Source organism: Hibiscus syriacus, unplaced genomic scaffold (assembly GCF_006381635.1).
Source record: "Hibiscus syriacus cultivar Baekdansim isolate YM2019G1 unplaced genomic scaffold, ASM638163v2 tig00110500_pilon, whole genome shotgun sequence".
Classification (NCBI taxonomy): Eukaryota; Viridiplantae; Streptophyta; class Magnoliopsida; order Malvales; family Malvaceae; genus Hibiscus; species Hibiscus syriacus.
This window is the reverse complement of record NW_024062762.1, coordinates 59,740-81,468: the sequence shown is the minus strand read 5'-3', so window position 1 is coordinate 81,468 and position 21,729 is coordinate 59,740. Positions and strand designations below refer to the sequence as shown.

General features: G+C 33.8%; 2 protein-coding genes across 2 annotated transcripts; one reads left to right on the top strand and one right to left on the bottom strand.

Annotated features, from left to right (window-relative positions):
* Positions 1-13,614: 13,614 nt before the first annotated feature.
* Positions 13,615-15,592, top strand: LOC120129422 (reactive oxygen species modulator 1-like). Its single transcript, XM_039146927.1, has 3 exons — positions 13,615-13,752; positions 15,310-15,347; positions 15,449-15,592. Exons 1-3 carry the CDS (start codon positions 13,680-13,682, stop codon positions 15,557-15,559), a joined length of 222 nt encoding a protein of 73 aa, XP_039002858.1. The 5' UTR covers positions 13,615-13,679; the 3' UTR covers positions 15,560-15,592.
* A 929-nt stretch (positions 15,593-16,521) lies between these two features.
* LOC120129495 (protein ACTIVITY OF BC1 COMPLEX KINASE 3, chloroplastic-like) lies at positions 16,522-20,339 on the bottom strand. The gene is made up of 7 exons (XM_039146972.1): positions 19,949-20,339; positions 19,081-19,308; positions 18,619-18,954; positions 17,992-18,547; positions 17,434-17,620; positions 16,831-17,197; positions 16,522-16,750 (listed from the first exon to the last, which is right to left on the bottom strand). The coding sequence occupies exons 1-7, from the start codon at positions 20,231-20,233 to the stop codon at positions 16,625-16,627; spliced, it is 2,085 nt and encodes a 694-aa protein (XP_039002903.1). The 5' UTR covers positions 20,234-20,339; the 3' UTR covers positions 16,522-16,624.
* Positions 20,340-21,729: the final 1,390 nt, after the last annotated feature.

Here is a 21,729-nt window from a genome sequence, read left to right as displayed (position 1 = left end):
ATCCCTAATATGGATTAACTTTCACCAACATTCATTCAAATGAAGCTCATGCTCATTCATTTCTTGAATCTAAATCTCTCGATATTAGATAAATGGATAAACTCCGAGATTCTCTCCCAATTCACTCGAAATCAATTAAAGCACCAAGAATTAACAAACTTTGAATTAAAAAGAAAATCAAGAATTCAAGCTAATCCAAAAAGTTTCCACAACCATAAAATCCCAACCACCCTAGCCAAATAGATTTAGTTCACATTTAGGTTTAAAAAATACATAATGAAGAAAAACCTAAATATAAATTAGAAAGAAAACGTGTCTAGCCCCAAAAAAGAATCTCTCTCCCCCTTCTTGTAATGCTTCTTGATTCCTCTTAATAGGAGATGATTTGGTCCCTTGAATTCTTGTTGAATGAGAGTTTTAATTGGAATAAAAGAGCTATTAATTCTCTTTTATCTTTATCTTTAAATAAGACTTCTTCTCATCTTTAAATTCAACTTGGAAATCGAAACTTCTAGGCTTTATCCCTTGTTTTGTGGAGTTTGACTTAGATGAGGTTAATTTATCTAGTTAGCATTATCCTTTACAAATTAACACACACCATCATTATCTTTTCCACAAAATCAATGACAATGCAATATCAAACAACCGTACATTTATAGCATCACAAGAATCATTGAGGCAATCTCAAATTATCTCTAAGTCCTAAGATTCTCAACATTAAAATGCTATCGACAATTATCTCATCATAGGTAAGTACAAAGACTCGATAATCATTTATTTGTCTAAATTTCATGAAAAGTAATTGTCATGGAAAGCTTTAGTGAATGACACAAATAATGAAAAATGACAACACATGACATAACAAATGAAATATGACAAAACGAACAATGCCCCCCAAAACTCGAGATCAGCTTTGTCCTCAATGCATGCAAAACAAATGGGTTGGTCATAAAGGTTGTCACTTGACTGATAAATGTCATTCAAGCCATTTGTTTGATTTGCTTGTTGGCTCGCGGTGGTTTGGTGCACGTTATTGCCTTTTTTTATGGTGGAATCTTTTCGCTTGAATAGTATGATAAACAATGGTAATAAATTGGGATGGACTCCCTCCTTGAATCAAACTCCTCTTTTATGAAAATCTTATCCTAATAATTCAAATAAAATAAAATATAAATATTAAATAAAAAATAGAAACTAACTTAAGTATATAAAGACTAAAATAAAAAAATAAAAAAATATAGAAAAATAACAATAAAAACACTGAAGGGAAGAATATTCATGCTTCTCCAAGAGTAACCACTTCCTTTGTGTGCTCACCATGGGCACCGGTGTAGTACTTAAATCGTTTTCCATTGAATTTAAACTCATTTTGTCGATGGTGAACTCGTTTATTACGGCACCATAGGAGAAAGGCTTCACTACCTCGAATGGCCCGAACCATCTCGATTTCAGTTTTCCTGGAAAAAATTTAATCGAGACTTGAAATGAAGTTCTAATTGCCCTTGCAATGATTCAATTCTAGTATGGTAGGTTGCTCAATAAAATATTTTTCGAGTTTACCTTCTTTACTTGAGTAGTCTAATGGTTCAAAATATTTACTAGGTTGACTTACTATCCAGTTTGCTTCATTTTGCTCTCCATCGTCTGGTTCTTCAATTTCATCCGGTTTGGCAATAGAATTCTTGTGGCAATCGCCTCTACTTCAAAATTGAATTTGGTGGTGGTGTGAATGATTTGGCATTCTTCTGGATCGTCAGCATGCTTTAAGGTTGGAAAAACATTCAGTTTGATTTACTGGTCTTCACTCTCATAGTGAGTTCTCCCTTTTCGACATCAATTTAGGTTCTTCTCGTTGATAGGAATGGTCTTCCAAGGATAATAGATGTGAATTCATCTGCTTCACAATCCAGAACAATGAACTCAGTGGGAAAAATAAAATTTATCAACTTTTACCACTATATCTTCAATTTTTCCCTCTGGTTGCACATAGGATCTATCTGCAAGCTGTAGTATAATTGTCATAGGTTTTGCCTTCCCAATACCTAATATTCAGAGCACATATTTAAGCATAAGGTTTATGCTCACTTCAATATCGCATAATGCCTTCCCGACGTAGCGATTTCTGATTGCACACGGTATTGTAAAACTATCATGATCCTTCAGTTTAGGTATCATTCGGTTATGAAACATGGCCATACATCCCTCCGTCACAACAATGTTTCAAAATCGCCTATCCTGGTTCTTTAGAGACAATGTCTTTAAGGAACTTAGCATAGTTTGACATTTTCTCAATCACCTCATCTAATGGTAAATTGTTGCAGACTTGCTTCAAGATGTCCAAGAATTTTTTTGAACTGGTATTCTTGTTTCAGACTTTTTAGCCTTTGAGGGAATGGTGGTGGAATTTTGAACTCCTCATCCTTCTCGTCTATTTGGAATTTGATTGATGGACCCGCAGTGGTATCTGGATTTGCTGAGGTATGGACTATTATGGGAACAATTGATTCATCAATATAAATTGAGGTCTTGGTGCTGGTTGTATCTTTTAGGATGGAGGTTTGTTTCTTGTTGAGTTTTCCCCGTAGGTTGTAAATCAGTTTCAGTAAGTTTTCATCCACTCCGAGTGGTTATTACCTACTCCCTTTGTAACCTCAGTATCGCCGAGTAAACCAACTAGTGGTCTTGTGTTCAATTCTGGGTAAGTTGTCCAACCTGTGTCTCTAAGGATTTCAAAGTTGTTTCTGGGAAAATTACATTACATGATTACGAATAGTGAGAAGATAATGTCTATTGAATCAAGCTCGTTTATCGTGACATTATGTCAGACTCCTCCTCTTTATTATTTGAGAACTGATAATACAAGACAATTTAGAATCTTATTGTTTCCTCTAGAGACTTTTCGAGGAGTATGTCATTCGCTGAAGCATCTGGCATAATCCTAGTTGGTATATTCACTAAATTCTAGAACATCGTCACTTACGTCCATACTGAGAATCTGTGCATGGACATTTGCATAAAAGCTCCTATATCACTCACAAGCCTCATACATGGATTCATCATATGCTTGCCAAAAAGAAGTAATATCATTACGTAATTTATCAGTCATATTTATAGAACTAAATCTCGCAAGAAATCACGACATAAATTTGTCCAAGATTCTATAGATCCGATGAGATACTATTCCACCATGATTTGGCCATATCCATCAGTAAATAAGGGAATAATTACAGTCTTAGGACATCCTCATGGACTCCTTGTTGATTGAATTAGTTGCAAATCTCCATGAATGATTTGAGATATTTCCTGGCATCTTCTATTGTAGATTCACCAAATTGACCAATTGTTTTGATCATATTGAACATTACGGGTTTTAATTCGAAGTAGGCAGCTTCTATTTCAGGTGTGACATCTAAATAATCTCGAATGAGTCTATTCCTTGAAAAGTCGAACTACTAAAGCTCCTCCTACCCTTGCTTTGGCTATCTCATTGTCGATAACATTAGGGTTGTCAATTGGATAACATGTTGGTTTTCCATTCTTGCTTGTTACATTCTTCTTCTCCTTCTATGAAAAGCTCGCTTGATTTCGGGTTCAAATGGATACTCAAGTGATTAAGGTCTCGAGTTGGTCATACACAGATGCAAAACCATAAATTGTGAGCCCTGAGAATCCAAAAAGAAAGAAAAAGAAAAAAAGGAAAATAATGCTATTAATTAAGATGGAAGAAATAAAAATCACAATCGCTATTGTCAATCCCCGACAAGGACGCCAAAAACATGCTGTGTGATTTAAGTGCTTCACAATTGGTGCAAGTGTACACGTCGCAAGTTATAGTATAGAAAATATATCGTATCCACAGGGATTAGTGAAACCCTATATTATAACTTCTTACATTGTAAAACAAATAATTAAATTTGTGATTGTAGGAGTGTGAATTAACAATTAAAATAAATGAACAAGTAAATAAAGTTATAGATTGAGATTGAATAAGAAAGTAGGTTGGGTTATCGTGATGAGTGATATGACAATTGTCTGGAAAGTCTGAGTAGTTGATTGTTGTGATCTGAAATTAATTCAATAACCGTAGCAACTAGGTTCCTCCCTTCAAAGATCGGTAGAGTGTTCTTCAATACCTTTTTGTTATCCCTAACCCGAAGAACTCGTTAATTGTACTTGCATTGATGATACATTCCTGCATTAACCAAGGGTGAACAACAACCAATCTTGCACTCCTTTTAGCCGATGAAATCCAAATCATATCCCTAAAATGGATTAACCTTCACTAATTTTCGTTCAAATGAAGACCATGCTCATTTGTTTCTTTGAATCTAACTCTCCTGATATTAGATAAATGGATAAACTCTTGAGATCCTCTCCTGATTCACTTAAAATCAATTAAAGCACCAAGAATTAGCAAACTTTGAATTAAAAAGACAATCAAGAATTCAAACTAATCCAAAAAGTTTTCACAACCCAACAACCCAAATCAAATAGATTTAGTTCATGGCTAGGTTTAATAAAAACATAAAAAGAAAACCTAAACATAAATTAGAAAGAAAGAAAATGTTTCTAGCCCAAGAAAAGAATCTATCTCCCCTTCTTGTATTGCATCTTGATTCCTCTTTATAGGAGATGATTCGGTCTTTTGAATTCTCCTTGAATGAGAGTTTTAATTGGAATAAAAGATCTATTAATTCTTTTTTATCTTTATCTTTAAATAAGGCTTCTTCTCCCTTTAAATTCTACGCGAAAATCCAAACTTTTAGGCTTTATCCCTTGTTTTGTGGAGTTTGACTTAGATGAGGTGAATTTATCTAGTTAGCATTATCATGTACAAATTAACACACTAACATTATCTTTTTCCACAAAATCAACCACAATGCAATATCAAACTTAACGATGAAGGAAACTATGAAATTATGTATGAACGACTAATAATGCAACTAGATCAAACCTAAATCTAGAATATTATGGGTAAAAGGGTAGAAAATATAATACTTTTATATGATTAACAAACGTGTAAAGGCTAACTTAGCACTCTTTTAACTTTGAAATCATCTAAGTGTCGCAGGAATCAACTAGCAGAAGTCTAGCCCTATGTTGACACACCTCAACAAAATAGGTTCGGTGAACGTAAAAATTGTAATCTTCTTGAGGTAACCCGAGCACTTCTTTTTTCTACTAATGTTCTTAAATACCTTTGAGCGAGGCTCTCTTAATTGCAACATTTCTTATTAATCGTCTGCATATTAATATTCTTGCCTTTAAATGTCCCTAGGATATACTTTCACAATGTTTTTCTCACTTTAAACCTTTCACCTCTTTTGTTCCTCTTCGTTGTTTTTGGGTGTACAACCTTTGTCCATGATCATAACCCCTAAATCTAAACTTGATCTTGAGCAACTCGATGTGTCTTTTTTCATTATTCTCACTTCAGAAAGGTTATCGATGCTACTCTCCTTCTACCAAAAAGTTTTTCACTTCTATGGATGTTACTTCCCAGTAGCATAAACTGTTCTTCTCAAAAACTGAAATCAAGGGGGAGAGCGAGTGTGAATTTCAATTTTTTCTGATTAATATTGAACTACCTATCATTCTAACTCCTATTGAACCAACTAACACTACCTCACCTAACATCACCGTATCTGATATTGAAAATCAAGCCATTAATCCAGTTGAATCCCTTGAAATGCCAAGGCCATCTATAAAACCGCTAACCTACGACGACCCAAACAAGTCCCTCAGTCCACTCTACAGATGCATTTTCAAAAGCCAGAACCAAGTGTAAATTCCTTGACAAACAAAGGAGATGATGATCAGAATAATTTGAATGTGACAATTGGCACTAGTGAGTTACTAATTGCTTAAAAAAGGGAGTACAATGATGTACAACTTATTTTATCAATAAGTTTGTTGCTATGGTAAACTAATATCTGGTCTTAAGTCATTTACAACATAGATTGATCATATTTTCATTTTAGAGACCATAGAAGAAGCATTAAAAAGTCTCAAGTAGAAGAAGGCAATTGAAGAGAAACTTTCAGCCCTTGAAAACAAAAAAACTTGGGTCATCATCGATCTACCTAAAGATAAGAAACCAATCAGCTCCAAATGGGTCTTTACGATGAAATACAAGACAGATGGCAGTATTGAGAGGTATAAGGCTAGACTTGTGGCATAGTGATTCACTAAGACTCATGGAGTTTACTATCAATAAATGTTTGCCCTGATTGCAAAGCTCAATTCTGTTTGAGTTCTATTATCCTTGGCAATGAACAAGGATTGGATACTTCATCAGCTAGATGTAAAAAATGCATTCCTCAATGAAAATCTTGAAAAAGAGGTCTATATGCAGGTTCCACCATGAGTAAAATTCACTCTGGAAATCACCGGGTATGCAAATTGCTAAAATCTTTATATTGTCTAAAACAGTCACCCAGGGCTTGGTTTGACAGATTCACGAAGATACTATAGGACAACTACAAACAATGTCAATATGATCACACTCTATTTATAAAAACTGCTCTTGACAAGGAGAATGCAATCTTGATTGTCTGTCGATGACATCATCATCACGGGTAATGACTTAGTAGAAATTAAGCAATTGAAGACCTTACTAGAAAGGAATTCGAAACTAAGGATTTAATAACCTTAAGATACTTTCTCGGCATGGAGGTAACAAGATCAAGAGAATGAATTATCATAAATCAAAGAAAGTATATTCTAGACTTACTTTTTGAGACTGGAAGACTGGTTGCAAGCCCTCATAAACTCCCATGGAAGTTAATATGAAGTTAAAGAAAGACTAAAGTCCTGTAAACAATGAGTAGTATCAAAGGCTAGTTGGTAAGCTTATCTATTTATCCCTACCTAGACCTGACACAACCTTCTTCGTTAGTATTGTAAGTCAATATATGAATAATCCTAGAGAATAACACTTGGAGGCAATAAATCAAATCTTGAGATATTTAAAGATGATACCCAGACATGGGTTGATTTTTAGAAAACTTTAAGATATAAAAGTAAAGATCTTCTCAGATTCTAGATGGGCTAGAGAATTAACGGATAAAAGGTCAACTACGGGATATTTCTTATTTTGTTTGGGGGAACTTCATGACATAGAGAAGCAAGAAAAAAGTTGTAGTTTCTAATAGCAGTGCAGAAACAGAATATCGGTCGATATCACTCGGGATTGTGATGGTATTTGGTTACAAGGGCTCTTAACTAAATTGGAGATGTGCGGCAACAACTACTTTGAGCTTTAGAGTGACAAAAAATCAGCAACAAGTATTGCAAAGAATCCGTACATCATGACAGAACAAAACATATGAAGATTGAGAGACACTTCATTGCATAGAAAGTGAATGGTGGAACAATGAAACTCAACTACATCTCTTCACAAAATCAACTAGCTTATGTATTGACTAAGGCTCTTCCGAGGATTACTTTTGATGAAATTATATCCAAGCTGGGTCTTTACAATGCCTATTCCCCAACTTGAAGGGGAGTGTGAGTAGTGTTTCGGTCAAACTCTAGCTTCCTTCTTTGTTTCTAACTTTAATCTCCAAACTTGTAGAGAATATAACTATTATCTTATCTAGGTTTCTCTATTTCTTGCTTAATTGTAAACTTACACCTTGAAGTATGGATTTTGTCAACTTTTAACCCTAAGCTATTTTAGAATGCACAATGTACCCTTTAATGATACTATTACCATGACCATAACATAACTATACACCCATTTATGCATTACACACACTCATAAGAATATATTAGAATTTGGCAACTTATACGTATTAGATTGATCAAGTACAATTAACAAAATATAATTTCTAAGCAAACGTTTAAAAAATCGATACACCCCGACATATATGTCATTGATACTAAGAGTTGTCAAAAATGAATATTTACATATGAAGAGTTAAACTTGTGGCCTGACTATGATATGATCTCAATCTAACCGAAATTTATCTATGGCCTGTAAAATCAACAAAATCTACAGAGTGAGCTTCAAGAAGTTCAATGAAACAATCAAAATTATAAATGATGCAACATACATAACTATTCAATATGGTTTTTTGTTTAGTGTAAAAAAATATCCTTTTTAACATAAATTCAAATAAAACTCAGCATTAGCACAATTTAGTTTCACAGTGTAAAAGAATATATTCTTAATCTAAACACGTTCATATATCCTAAAAAAATTTCAAATATAACAATCCAAACTAATATCGAATCACTTATAGCTTCGAATATGTGTATTATTATGTTTGCTAAAAAAATAACAATGATGTTGATGTGCTACCATAAAGTACTATCACATCATCATGGAAAATTAAAATAAAAAATTATCATATCAGTAGTTTTGTTTATTTTTAACTACAGGTGACTAAAGTGGAACTAAAACATAAGGTTAAGTATAATTTTGAAATTGTATAGCTAAGTTGCTAAAATAGAACTAAAGTGATAGTTAGATGACCAAATACTCAATTTACTTTTTTAGTTCAAGTTGTGGGATCGGGTTAACGGAACAAATCGTCAAGTTATTCTTGAATGCACAATACGCCCTTTAATGATACTATTACCATGATCATAACACACATCTTTGCATTTATTTATGCATTTCACACACACAAACTCATAAGCATAGAATAAAATTTGGGCAACTTATACATACTAAAATTCAGGTTAAAGGACTTGAGAATTGTGCTTGGGGATAGAACGTCGGTTGATTTTTGGAACGATTATTGGGTCTCATTTCTTCGCTTAAAGTCTCATTTCCGAGGATTTTTAACCTGACTGTTAAAAAATCTGGAAAAATGGCTGAGTTCGGTGAAAGATTGAATAGAAGTTGGGTATGGAAAATTGAAGTAAGAAGAATGTTATTTGATTGGGAATGGGACTTGTGGTTGGTTTTCATATCTATTTTGAATAGTGTTGCGAACAGTTGCGTTGGGCATGATCGACTAAAATGGACGGGGTCGACAATGGTATGTATTCACCTAAATATTTCTGCTTGCTAGACAATGTTGGAGAGGCCATTTGTGATGAAGTTTAGAATTTAGTTTGGGTTAATCTTGCTCCCCCAAAAGTCGAGCTGTTTGTATGGATGATTGTCTCTCAAAAATTACTGGTGCTTGTAGAATTAGCAAAGCGGGGAGTGGTAAGAGCTGATGCATGCGTTTACGTGATATGCCAAAAAGAATTTGAATCGATGAATCATCTTTTTTGTCACTGTGAAGTGGTCCGAGCAGTTTGGCAGCGGTGGTTTGCGAACTGGAATTTTCATTTTGTCTGTCCTTCCGATGCGAGGTCTTTCCTTCTCTCGTGGGATGGTGTCTCGGTTGCTAAGGGAGGTAAGAAGTTTTGGAACGTAGCTTTTTTTGGTATTTGGTAGTTAATATGGCGGAGTAGAAATGAGGTGTTGTTTAATAAGAAAAACGTTTTTTCTAATCAAATCTTTGAGTCCGCCATGGCTATGATCGCGTCTTGGAACAAGTATAATTGGCCGGGAATCTGTCCATCCTTGTCTGATATCTCCAGATGTTTACAGGCTTTCATTCAGGTTAAATAGTGTGGGAGGGTGTTTGTGCTTAGTCTTGATGTGGGGTTGTGACCGAAAGTTTCTTTTACTGGTTTCAATGTTCGATTGCTTTGGTTGGGTTTCTTTGTGCATTCGTGGTTTCCATGGTTAGAATATATATTGTTCTATCTCTGCGCAGGTTGAATTCTGTCGGTCAAACTACATGCAGCTTTCAGTGTGCTGCTTCATCAATACCAGGGAATATGGTAAATATTGTTGTTCAGTCTGATGTGCTATTTTGGGCAGCCTTTGCCAGTGGCATTGGTGTGGCTTTGTTTGGACTTCAAAATGGTGATTGGTTGATTGGTGCTTTACCATGAATCTTTGTTTTTGTTGTCTAGCTTCATTCAGGTTTTGCATCAAGATTAGTTCCGAGTAGTGTGGGCTTTTCATTTTACTTGGGGGTTGTGATTTAGTTACTGCCCTTTGTTGGGATGGCAAAGCTTTTGATTACTGTGCGAGTGTAATGGCCTTTAGTGGTCGTTCTTCTCTGGTTTTGTCGAGCAGTAGTTCAGGACACTCTTTTTTCTCTAATTAATTTTAGGAAAGTTTTTTAACGAGGTCCGATCAATATCGTTATCTTTGTATGTTTTTCGATATAAATTCATACAAGACGCCCTTTTAAAAAAAGTATAATTAACAAAAGATAATTTCTAAACCAACGTTTAAAATTCGATACACCACGATATTTATCTATGATATGATCTCAATCTGATAAAAATTTATCTACGACTTACAAAATCAACAAAAACAAAATTACGCAGTGGGTTTCTAGAAGTTCAATGAAACAATCAAAATTATAAATGCTACGTAGCCTATAATGCGACATACATGATTATCCCACTACTGTATAATTAACATACAAAGATATCCTTTTAACATAAATTCAATAGAGTTCATAGTATTGTAAGCACAGATTTGTTTAAGAGTATGGAAATGAACATATTCATAGTCTAACCATATTAATATTTAATTTCAATTTCATAAAAAACATAATAATAAACATATATTAACATAATTAAATATAAAATGATATGGATCTGGTCTTAGAATTGTTTAGTAACTATATAGACAGATGGATCATCCTCACATTCAATAGGGATGGATCAAGGGGCGGATAGGAGCAGCCGCACCTTTAAAATTTTAAAATTACTATATATTTTAGATTTTTTATATATATTTTTTTATTAAAAATTTATTTTTTGCATGAAATTTTCTATTAAAATTAATATATATTTTAAAATTTTTCCGTATATTTTAATTTTTTTATAAATTTACTCCCATAAATCAAATCATGAGTTCGCCCCCTGCATCTATTGGTTAAAAAATTTCATCCTGACACCTTAAAATGGCGTCAAATGCCCCAGTCTCACATCCTTAAAAAAGAGAAGAGAGAGAGAATTATGCACTATAGTGCAACTCGTACCCTAAAATAACGACCCTATAATATGTCAGTTATGCCTAACACATTACGAGTACAGTCAATGGTCAAAGTAAAAAAAATTTATTAATCTTGTGTGCGTGGTAATTTAAACCAAAACGGATGATTTTCGACCTGATAGGATCGGATTTTTTTTTTAAATTTGATTAGCGTCGAGTTGGATTAGATATTTTAAGGAGTAAGGTCGGGTCAGGTCGGATGAAGGAAGAAAAAAACCTCTGACCGACCCTACCCGGAGATAATAATGTAATTTCTTTAAAAAAGTTTATTATTTTCTAATTAAGTCATTATTTTATAATGTGCCAGGTTGAATTTATATTCTAAAAATTCAGGCCGAGTCAGATTCGGGTGGAGGATATACTTTTCGGGTCGGGTTCGGTCGAGTCGAATGAAGGATATATGATTTTCGGGTCGGGTCGACCAAAAATCCGACTCATTGCCGTCCCTACTTACAAGTGGTAGTATATGTTTTAATGACTCTTAACCATTTGACAATAAATGCTCAAATACTTTGATAGTATTTGGTGCTCGGACATAAAACCTCTACGAATAATGATCATTTATTTATCTACTGAAATAGTTTAATTTATGCAAATTTTAGTACTCGATATATTATAGCATTATCATATATCATAATAAATTCAAATATAACAATCCAAATTATTATTGAATCATCCGTAGCTTCAAATATTATATTCATAGATTAGGTACACATAACCCAAACTTTCCAATGATAATTTGAATACTTATATACACATATTTATCACTCAAAACAGACAAACCTCAAAATTATTTATTGAACTACACATTTCAAAAGCATGACAAACACACACACATATATATAAGAATACAATCTGATCGCATCAAGTGATATCAATAGTTAAAGGGATTATTGCAATCTTTAGAGGTCTCAGGTTCAAGCACGACATCTACATGAATGTTTGAGCGTTAATGTTATATAATTAAAAAAAATTCGAACAAATATTACATTGTAATCATTTTAGACTAAGAGAAAAAATCCCAATGCTTATTATCTTATTTACACCAAACTTTCCACAATTCTAAACACTTACCTTCTTCAATTTCCCGGCTTGACCTTCAGTATTCAAAATCAAAGCTTAATTTTGTAACTTCTCTTAAATTATACATTTTTTTTTTTGGTTCTCGCTTCATCTTAAAGCTTTCTCTCACCACTGGCTATGGAGGAGGAAAAAAAGATGAGCAATGAACATGTAGTTTTTGCTTAAGCAATTCGATGAAAGGGAAGGGAAAGGGAAAGGGAAAAGAATGAATTAAGCCCATTAAACTTTAACTAAATTATTGCTTTATGCAGTCCTTATGATCGTTTTATTGAAGGAAATGTTGAGGAAATAAGATAGGAACAAGGGGGATTGATCTTAGAAGGGGATTGAAATAAGCTCAACATTTGATTTATATTTGACAAAATATTATACATAGGCTATTGGATGGAAAACCAGGAAAATAAGTTAAAAATAAGAAAAATCAAACTTAAGTTTTAATGAAATATTTGAGTGTACTTAATCGTTTAATTAAACTTAACATTTGATTCGAGTTTAGTAAAATATTATATCGAGATTATGTTGTATAATTTTAATAGGTAAAAAATTGTACTTATATTCACTATTCATAATGTATATGTATTAAAGATTAAATATATTATTATATTAGTTTTTTAGCTGCTATGCCTATGTCGATAATTTCATTATCAGATCATGACTATTTTTTTAGCAATGAAAACTGAATTTCATTAATAAAATTGGAGTAATCAAAACTACAACGCATCTAAAGAGAAAAATGAGACAGTAGTCACCAAAAACTCATACATAAAATTAAAATATTAAACCCAAAGATACGAAGAGAATGAAACCTTCCAAACATCAAAACAATCTAGCAACATTCATAAAACTCCTCGTCTATGTCGAATGAGATGTTTTATGATATGATAAAGACGTAGTGAGCAAACTAAATAATTTGACAGACTACTTCGCTACACAATTCTGATTATATTGGCAAACGACCATTTATAAAAAAAGATATGACAATACGTGACAACCAACAAGCCAATCAGAAAACAAATGTCATAAAGATCTTTATGGAAGTACCAACATGATCGTAGAAGTATGTGAAAAACATACCGAAAATCATAAGGAATGTGTCACAAGAGTAGAGAAAAACGTGTCATAAGGAGAAAGATTCTTATTTAAAAGTGAAAAAACTCAAGAAAAAAACAAAAACATAATATAAAAAAGAATAAGAAAAATAATAACCATCGGCTATCGACAATCAATATTAAGATTAGTGCCACCGCTAGTTAAACAGAAAACAAAGGAAGAAAAGAAGATGACACAAGAATATTAAAAGAAAAATTAGGTTAAAGAAAAGAGAGAGACAATAGAACAAATGATTGAAACTATTTTAATAGTTTAAGGATTACTTAATAAAACTATAGTTCAGTGGTCAGAATAGAACCAATTCAATAGTTTACTGAGCCAAATGGTAGTTTATCCTTATTTTTATACGATAACGTAGGAAAAAGCATTCGACAACCCAAGTTCTAACTCACCAAACTCGCAAAAAACTAGGGAATCAAAACAAACGAAAAACAAGGGAAGAAGACGAGATAGTGAACGGAACATGGCAAGAGACAGCTGCTTGGCTCGTGTCACCGCCGGAGTCGCCGTTGGAGGCTCTGTGGGCGGCGCCGTTGGTAAGTCCCCAGTTTTTTCTTCCACTCCTCATCAAAACCCTAAACCACAATGCTCTGTTTTAGCTGGGTACTGAAGATATTGAAATCGATAAATTCTTTTTTTATAATTTCAACAACCTTAGCGATTATTATCGTTTTGAAATCAGAAAGCCTAAAGAAAAATATCAATTATCGGCTTAGGATTCTGGAACAAAATGTCTGGATTCTAGTCTTTAGGGTTTCTGAACATATAATAAGTATTTTGGTATCACTTTTTCCATTGGTTTACCGTTTCTTTCTTTACCGATTTTAGTTTACAGTGTTGATTTTTGCAAAGAATATCAGAAGCCCGACATTTGGTTTATTTTTTTAAGTTATTCCACAGGCTATTTATTTGTGTATTTCCTAGTAAAAGAGGAAATAAATAAGTGAAGGGATGATATTTATGGTCTTAATTTGGTACAAAACTAAAATGGGCAAAATTGCTTCTTTTATTAACTTTTTTATGGGGGACCAAACACAAAAAATAAAAAGGTTGAACTAATGATTTTTTTGTTTGCTAAGTACTTGTTTTGAGGTTATTTTTTGGCCCATTGTTGATTCTTTGATTTGTTTCATGGTCTCAGTGAATTTAATGGAACTTTTGTTTGTGCTTATTGTGAACTGTCTGGTTGAATATGCTTTTAGACTATCAAGCAATTATCTTGTTTGATAGTATGTTTCAGTCGGTATACTTGGACAATATAGTCCGCTTAAGTTGAAAAGAAACAATTTAAGAGAAAAACATTGTAAATTTATCGTTTTCGAATGTAAAACATTGCCGTTGTTGCTTATCTTTCGGCATATGTAAAACACATTGCAATTCTTTTGCAGCTAATGATATAGAGCCAGTCCTCTTGCTTTCCGCAAATCTCGAACTACCCTTCTCAATGCTTTCAAACCCTAGACCTTTAGTTGGAAGTTAAAGTTCTAAGCATTAGGGACATTGTGCCGGAGTTCAATGCATACACATAATTTTCAACTAACAAGAAACATGCATACTATGATAGTACTACTTTTGTAGTATATTTGGTAAAAGAAGATAGTATTCTAGAACAATTTGATCCGATGTTGCTTTTACTCTTTGATTTTCTTGAAGTACCTGTCTTCAACACCCATGTTTGACGCATATCCAGACTATTGATATGAATGGAGATTTGATCCTCCAAATTCATAAAAGAAACTTGAAAATTTTTCAGCTTACCCTTGTCGGACACACTCTTCGTACCTGCCAGTCACGCTCAAATCTGAATGACATAGATGTGCTCTAAATGTCCCTAGAGATTAGAAGAATGAAGATGGATGATTAGGAAGGGGATTAGATGATTCTGCAGAGGCTGATTGCGAGGACAGAGTCTTCTGCTGGTATCTCTTAAATGTAGCAACTTTCTATCTTTAATGAAAGAACTCATCTCCTAGATTCTTTTTTACACGATTCTCAATTATTTATTGCTCTCTTATAAAAGTGCATTACTTTGTTTTTTATCTTTTATTTTAGGATTGTTAATGAGGCGCATTAATGTGATTTTGCTCGTGCAGGTGCTGTATATGGGACTTACGAGGCTATTAGGTACAAGGTAATGTTTGATATTTTACTTTTTATTTCTAGAGATGAAACAGTGTCAATTATGTGTTTAGGTTTGCATTTTTGTGAGATTCGTATTTTTGGGTTGTGCAGGTACCAGGACTGCTCAAGATTCGATACATCGGGCAAACCACATTGGGCAGCGCGGCTATATTCGGACTTTTCTTAGGTGCGGGAAGCCTAATCCATTGTGGAAAATCCTAGTAAACCAATTCATTGTATCACAGGATGATGCTTTGGCTTCGGAGACTAAAGAAAAGGTCGTTTAACTTTTTTTAAGGCCCGGTTTTGTTCTTCTGAGTTATTTCAATTGCCTTATGTGGGTGAATGCAAATTTGAGAATATATTGGACTTAAATGTTACATAAGTATTTCTTCTTTGCCCCCTTTATTTTCTGTAATCTACAAGGGAAAGCTCTTAACAGATCCTACCATTATGCCTACATACATCACTACAAACTTACCACCTGGATTTTATCCCGTGCTGTTTCGTGGCTTTGTGTCATCGTTGCATTAAAATGATTATTATAGAAAGGGGAATGTTTTCAAAATTTTGACGTTATAAATTGAGAATTTTAACCATAGGCTTTAGAGATTGTTGATAGATGTCGGTTTGTTTATGCGATGAAAATGAAGTTAAAATAATAAATAATGGACGTGCATTAAAAAGTGAATAAATAATGTATATGGGTATCTGAATTTGGTTTTAATATTCGATTTGGTACCTAGAGTTGTATAATGCAATCAAGTACATAAACTTGACTTTTTCTTGGCAACTGAACTTGATTTTTTTAATTTACTTTTATACTAAATATTTAAGTTTTAGTCTGATTAAACACTAAACTTAATTTCTTAATTCAATTAGTGCTAATCTTCAACTTAAATATTCAAATTGGATTATTTCAATTTAGAAAATAAAATTAAGAAACGAAAATATTGTTCTATTTTATTGTTCACATTTTTAATGTAAATTCAATTTTAATTAGAAAGAGAAACTATAAAAAATTATTAAAAACATAAAATAGATAATATGAGAACTTGCATATGTATTGAAGAAAATCGAAAAGTCAAGATTTTTTTTCAGGCTTTGCAGTTGAACGGTTTGCCAAACATATTGTTTGTTTCTAAAATCAGATTTGTGTGATTCGTAACCTTGTGTAGAATTAATTGTTTGGTAAATGCTTCTTCTGTTGTTCATTTGATAAAACTATACACGAACAGTTGGGGTTCATAAACATGCATTTATGAACTTTACCAGGAACTCCAATGCTCATAAACTTGAACCAGGAACAGTCGGAGTTCGAAGGAGTTGTTGCAGTAAACGAGCTGCAAGCCGCTGAGAGATCCCGCCGACGACACGGCCCCCCAGACTTCGTCCCTCCTGTTGTTGAAGGACCTGTTCCACAACCCCTTTCATTAGCCAACTCCATTGAAAGTTAGAAGAAACGAACTGTACCACAAATAAGGTTCACTAACCTGTAAAATAGGCTGCAAGAGCGCTGGATCGAAATTTTCCGAGGAACTTAGAAGACTCCAGATTCTAAAAACCTGGTTCCGAAGCTCCATTATGGCTTCCAAATCAGAACTGTTCATCGCGAGCCCTCCATTGCCGTTGCCATTGATCATCAGAGTCTGAACAAAAGATGGCGCAGAGTTGTATGTATCAGCAATCGAGCCTAAAATAACGGCCTCGGTGACACGAACAGCCTCTTTAATCGTTAAAGTCCGAAGCTCTTCGCCGTCTGGTGCCAGTAACAGCTTTAAAACAGGTTGCAATGCAGCTTTTGCTGAGAAATCCCGGTCCTTTCTTCCCTCAATAACAAGGTCTTCTAGTCTGTTCCACCTGTTGCAAACAGATCACATGCATTTCAAGATACGTTGTTCGACTCCTCAGTTTCCTCAAATGTCTTAACTCGACTTATTGTCCGATATATTGCTGGACACAAGTATAGGACTATAATGCCCTAAGACCCTTCCAAATGCATGAACATATTCATGCCAGACACTCGTATTATCGTATCCAAATATGAATTCAAATGCAGAGGATATGTACAAAGAGTTAGGTTAGGAAATACATGCCTGAACCTGCCATCCTTGAAAAGCAACTCAACCAGAGCATCTCTGAGATATGGATTTGGATCAGTGAGAAGCCTTTTAGCAAAGTAAGGATATGAGGCAGCCAACACCTTAAAATTAGGATCAGCATAAAGGGCTAGCCCTTCTAGCACTGTAAGTGACCTCAATATCAGTGCATAATAGGCTGGCACTGCAACATTGATAACCAAAACATTAAACTACATGAGAAACTAAGACGTACTTGTATCCGAATATGTGTCGGACGAAAGTACATTAAGAAAAATGAAGTGTTGAAGCAACATAACGGACGATAACCAAACTTGAGAATAGGGCTCACAAGTGTCATATAAACAATAAACATAAGCAATCTTGCTCCAACTCTTTGCTTTTCTTGAAGCACATGTATCTAACACACTTATTCGACATGATTTCATATACGAGTATGAGCATATGGCTCTTCAAGAATCCAGAAAAGCTTAAACTTGCCAGACAAATACCATATCCTAAAGTCACACCCGAATTCGAATAACGTGCGAACCAAACGAAGAAGTATCAGCTCACCATTAAAAGGGTATTGGTATAAAACATTTCCCAGGCCATCAACTAGTGTTTTGAAGTTGAGTTCGCTCACAGTGTAATTCAGCGCATCGTCAAAGAAGTCCCTAAGAGCCGGCACAATGGGAGAAACATCGACATCCATCGCCAAGAAATCCAGAGCATAGTAATCACGAGCCATTGCTTCGTAATCCCGATTCACCATATGAACAACGTGCCCGATTATAGCTGACCTCGCATCCTCCGGTGTTTCACTCATCATTCCAAAATCCAAAAACGCGAGCTTCCCTTCGGGTGTCGCCAAGAGATTACCGGGATGAGGATCAGCATGAAAATAGCCGTGTTCTAGGAGTTGTCTGAGGCTGCATTGGATGCCCGTGGTTACTAAATCTATAACCTTTAAACCTTGTCTTTCAATGGCGGCTTGGTGGTTTAGTTTCACCCCGGTAACCCATTCCATCGTTAAAACTTTGCAGCTCGTGTAATTCCAGTAGATATCTGGAACAAGGATATCCTCTTTGTCAGCATATAACGTCTTGAATTTCTTTGCATTTTGTCCCTCCTGCAAGCAACCTGCTAATATTAACGTCTCATAGCACAATAATAGTACATAGATATAGTTAAGAAACTAACCTGGACATAGTTGAGCTCTTGGTAAACTCTACGGGCGAATTCATCGATAAGGGCAACAACATCGCTCGTGATGATATCGACGTACTTATTGATGAGAAATCCGAGGCCTCTTATAAGGTAAAAATCGAGGCCAATGGCTTCTTCAATACCAGGTCGTTGCACTTTAACAGCAACAGTTTGGCCAGAATACTTGAGTTGAGCTTTGTAGACTTGGCCTAAACTGGCAGCGGCAATAGGAGAAGCAGATATCGAAGAGAAAATGGATTCGATCGGCATCCCCAGCTCCCTTTCGATGCATGAGAATGCATCGGCATCGGGAAACGTAGGCAGTGCATCCTGGGAACATATAAGAGTTACAAAACTCGACCCGAGGAACTAGTTGGAGGATGCTTGCTCGATTTTGATTCGACTCGATTCAATTATATATGTATCACTAACCGATAACCGACCGACTTAAGTTACCTGAAGCTCGGACAGCTCCTCGAGATACTCGGGTGGGCAGAGGTCGGGTCTGGTGGATAAACCCTGACCCAGTTTTACGAATGTAGGGCCTAATCGGGTGAAAATGCTTCTCAATTCAATGGCTCGGATTCTCTTGTTTCGATCCAGTGTGCCATTCCTTTGATCCAACAACAGCTTCGTACCGAAAGAGCCTAAGGCTACCAATATTTCCAATGTCCGTTTCATTGCCTGATTAATCATACCAATTTCAAAGCCATTAACGAACCACGAAACAAAATTATATTCCCTTCATTCAAAATTATTTTATCATTGTCAAAATCCACATGGATATACATAAATCAGGACAAACGCAATAATTTATGCGAATGATCGAATTTTTTTCTTTGAATATTCTGAAACGAATACAAAATAATGTGTTTATAACTTTTTTTTTAATAATCGACAACACATACAACTCTAAAAAAGCATAGCTCAAAACCTAAAGGGATAATAACAACTTTTTTAACCATCACTCGATGGGTCAAGAACGAATTTCAAAAATTTTAAGATACAATCTTAAAACACTGGAAGTACCCAAAAAAATTATCAATAAAATATAAAAAAATATCTGAAATATATGATAATTTAAAATATTTAAAGGAATTTTATTAATAGTACCAAATATATTTAATTATTATCTAAACCAGGGTACTAAATCCCATATAAACATTAAATTTAGTTCAAGAAAATAGAAAAGATAAAAAAAAATTGAATACCCATTCACTTTTAAAAAAAAATTTAAAATTTTGGACCATTTTTTAATTTCTATATCGGCAACTTATCCGAACCAAATTCGAAACTATTTTTTTCATTTTTGTTTCGGCCTAACCTGGATAGGTCGTGACCCATATGTGTCGGCAAGAAGTTCGGGGCTGTAAACGGAGGCATTGGCGGCGCGCGCCATGGCTTTGGCCTCCGCCTGCAGTTCCGCCACGCGGTCCCCTCTTAATACTTGTAGTGCCACTGGGGTGCCATCGGCTCTTGATCCTGCTTCTACCAAAGCAGCTCGAGGACCCAATTTGTAGCCCTTGGGTTTAGAAATTGAAAACCCATTACCGGGGTTCAAACAGGAATAATGAAGCCTGGTTGAAACAATCAGGTTCATGGCCGCCATTGCTGAAACTTTCTCTCTTCTTCAACAAATGGAAAGTGAAGGAAACTGTACGCCACAGTTTGATAATTGGAGCAATATTATATGGATAAACATATTTACGAAAACGAGACCTCAGATTATTCAGTGGGGATTGTAGATATTTCATCCTTTCTTCTTTTTATGGGTATAATTTGCGTGCACGAATACCATGAACGTAAGTGAACCAAAAACCGCCATTTGTCACACTCCCACTCACTTCTGCAGCTGTGTTCATCCAATCAATCATAGACGAGGCTGCTCCAATGGGGTAAAACATGTTTTAGTCACTAAACTTTGTTATCTTTCCCCATTTTGGTCCTTCAAAATTTAAATTCCTTGGTTGACATTAGTTGTAAACCAATAGTATTTTTTTATAATAATCAGAACAATTTTAATAATAATAATAATAATAATAATAATAATAATATGTTTAACAATAAGACAATAATAATTTTAATAATAAAATTTTATAATAATAGTGATACGTATTTAAATTATTATTATTATTATTATAGTAGTAGTTTCAATATTAGAATTATATTATTTTTAAAATATTAGTAATAATAATTGAAATAATAACAATAATGAAAACAATAATTTAATTATGAAATCAATAAGTAATTTTGTTAATTAGATGACATGTTTATTACCAAATACATAATCCAATAATTTTTAAAGAAATTGTTGCTTTTTCTAGAGGTCATGTGTTTGAGTACTAACAACTATAACAGAGTGATTGAACATTCATTGTCAGATGACTAAAAATATTTAGAACAAATATTATTTTATAATCATCTTAACTTATATATAATACAATCAATAAAACCTCCTTACCATATCAATTATAATCTTAACTAATAAAAACTTATCACAATACCAAGGATAGATGGAAGGGTAACAATCGCTCTCTTAGAAATTTAAAATTATATTAAATTTTAATTTTTTATATATTTTACTAAAATATTATTTTCATTTAATTTAAAATTTTATAAATTTATTCACTCCTAAAATTTAAAAAAGTTTACCTCCCTTCTCTTAAAATCATGCATATGTTCCTATACATCAACGCTTTCTTCTATACGTAATATTTTTAAAAGCAACTATTTCGTTCACAATTTTATTTATATTAATAAAATACGAAGTGAGTAATTTTAATCGAAGTATAATTACTATGATGAGACGTGTTAATTATATATTTTCTAAAAATCTCGATATATTATCTCATTTGAGTCGATTTGTTTGTTCATAATTTGGTTAAAACAAAATTAGCCGATAGAATCAAAACTTCGATCAGTTAATCAGTCGAATAATTTTAGGTTTAGTTGGTTAACGATTAATGATTCTTTTTTAAATTTTAGTTATTGGTTAATTAATCGAATTAAAAAATTATTAAATATTTAACATATTATATATATTATATATATTTTATTTAACTTTAGGGATGTCTAAACTTTGATTTTAACCGGATTAACCGAATA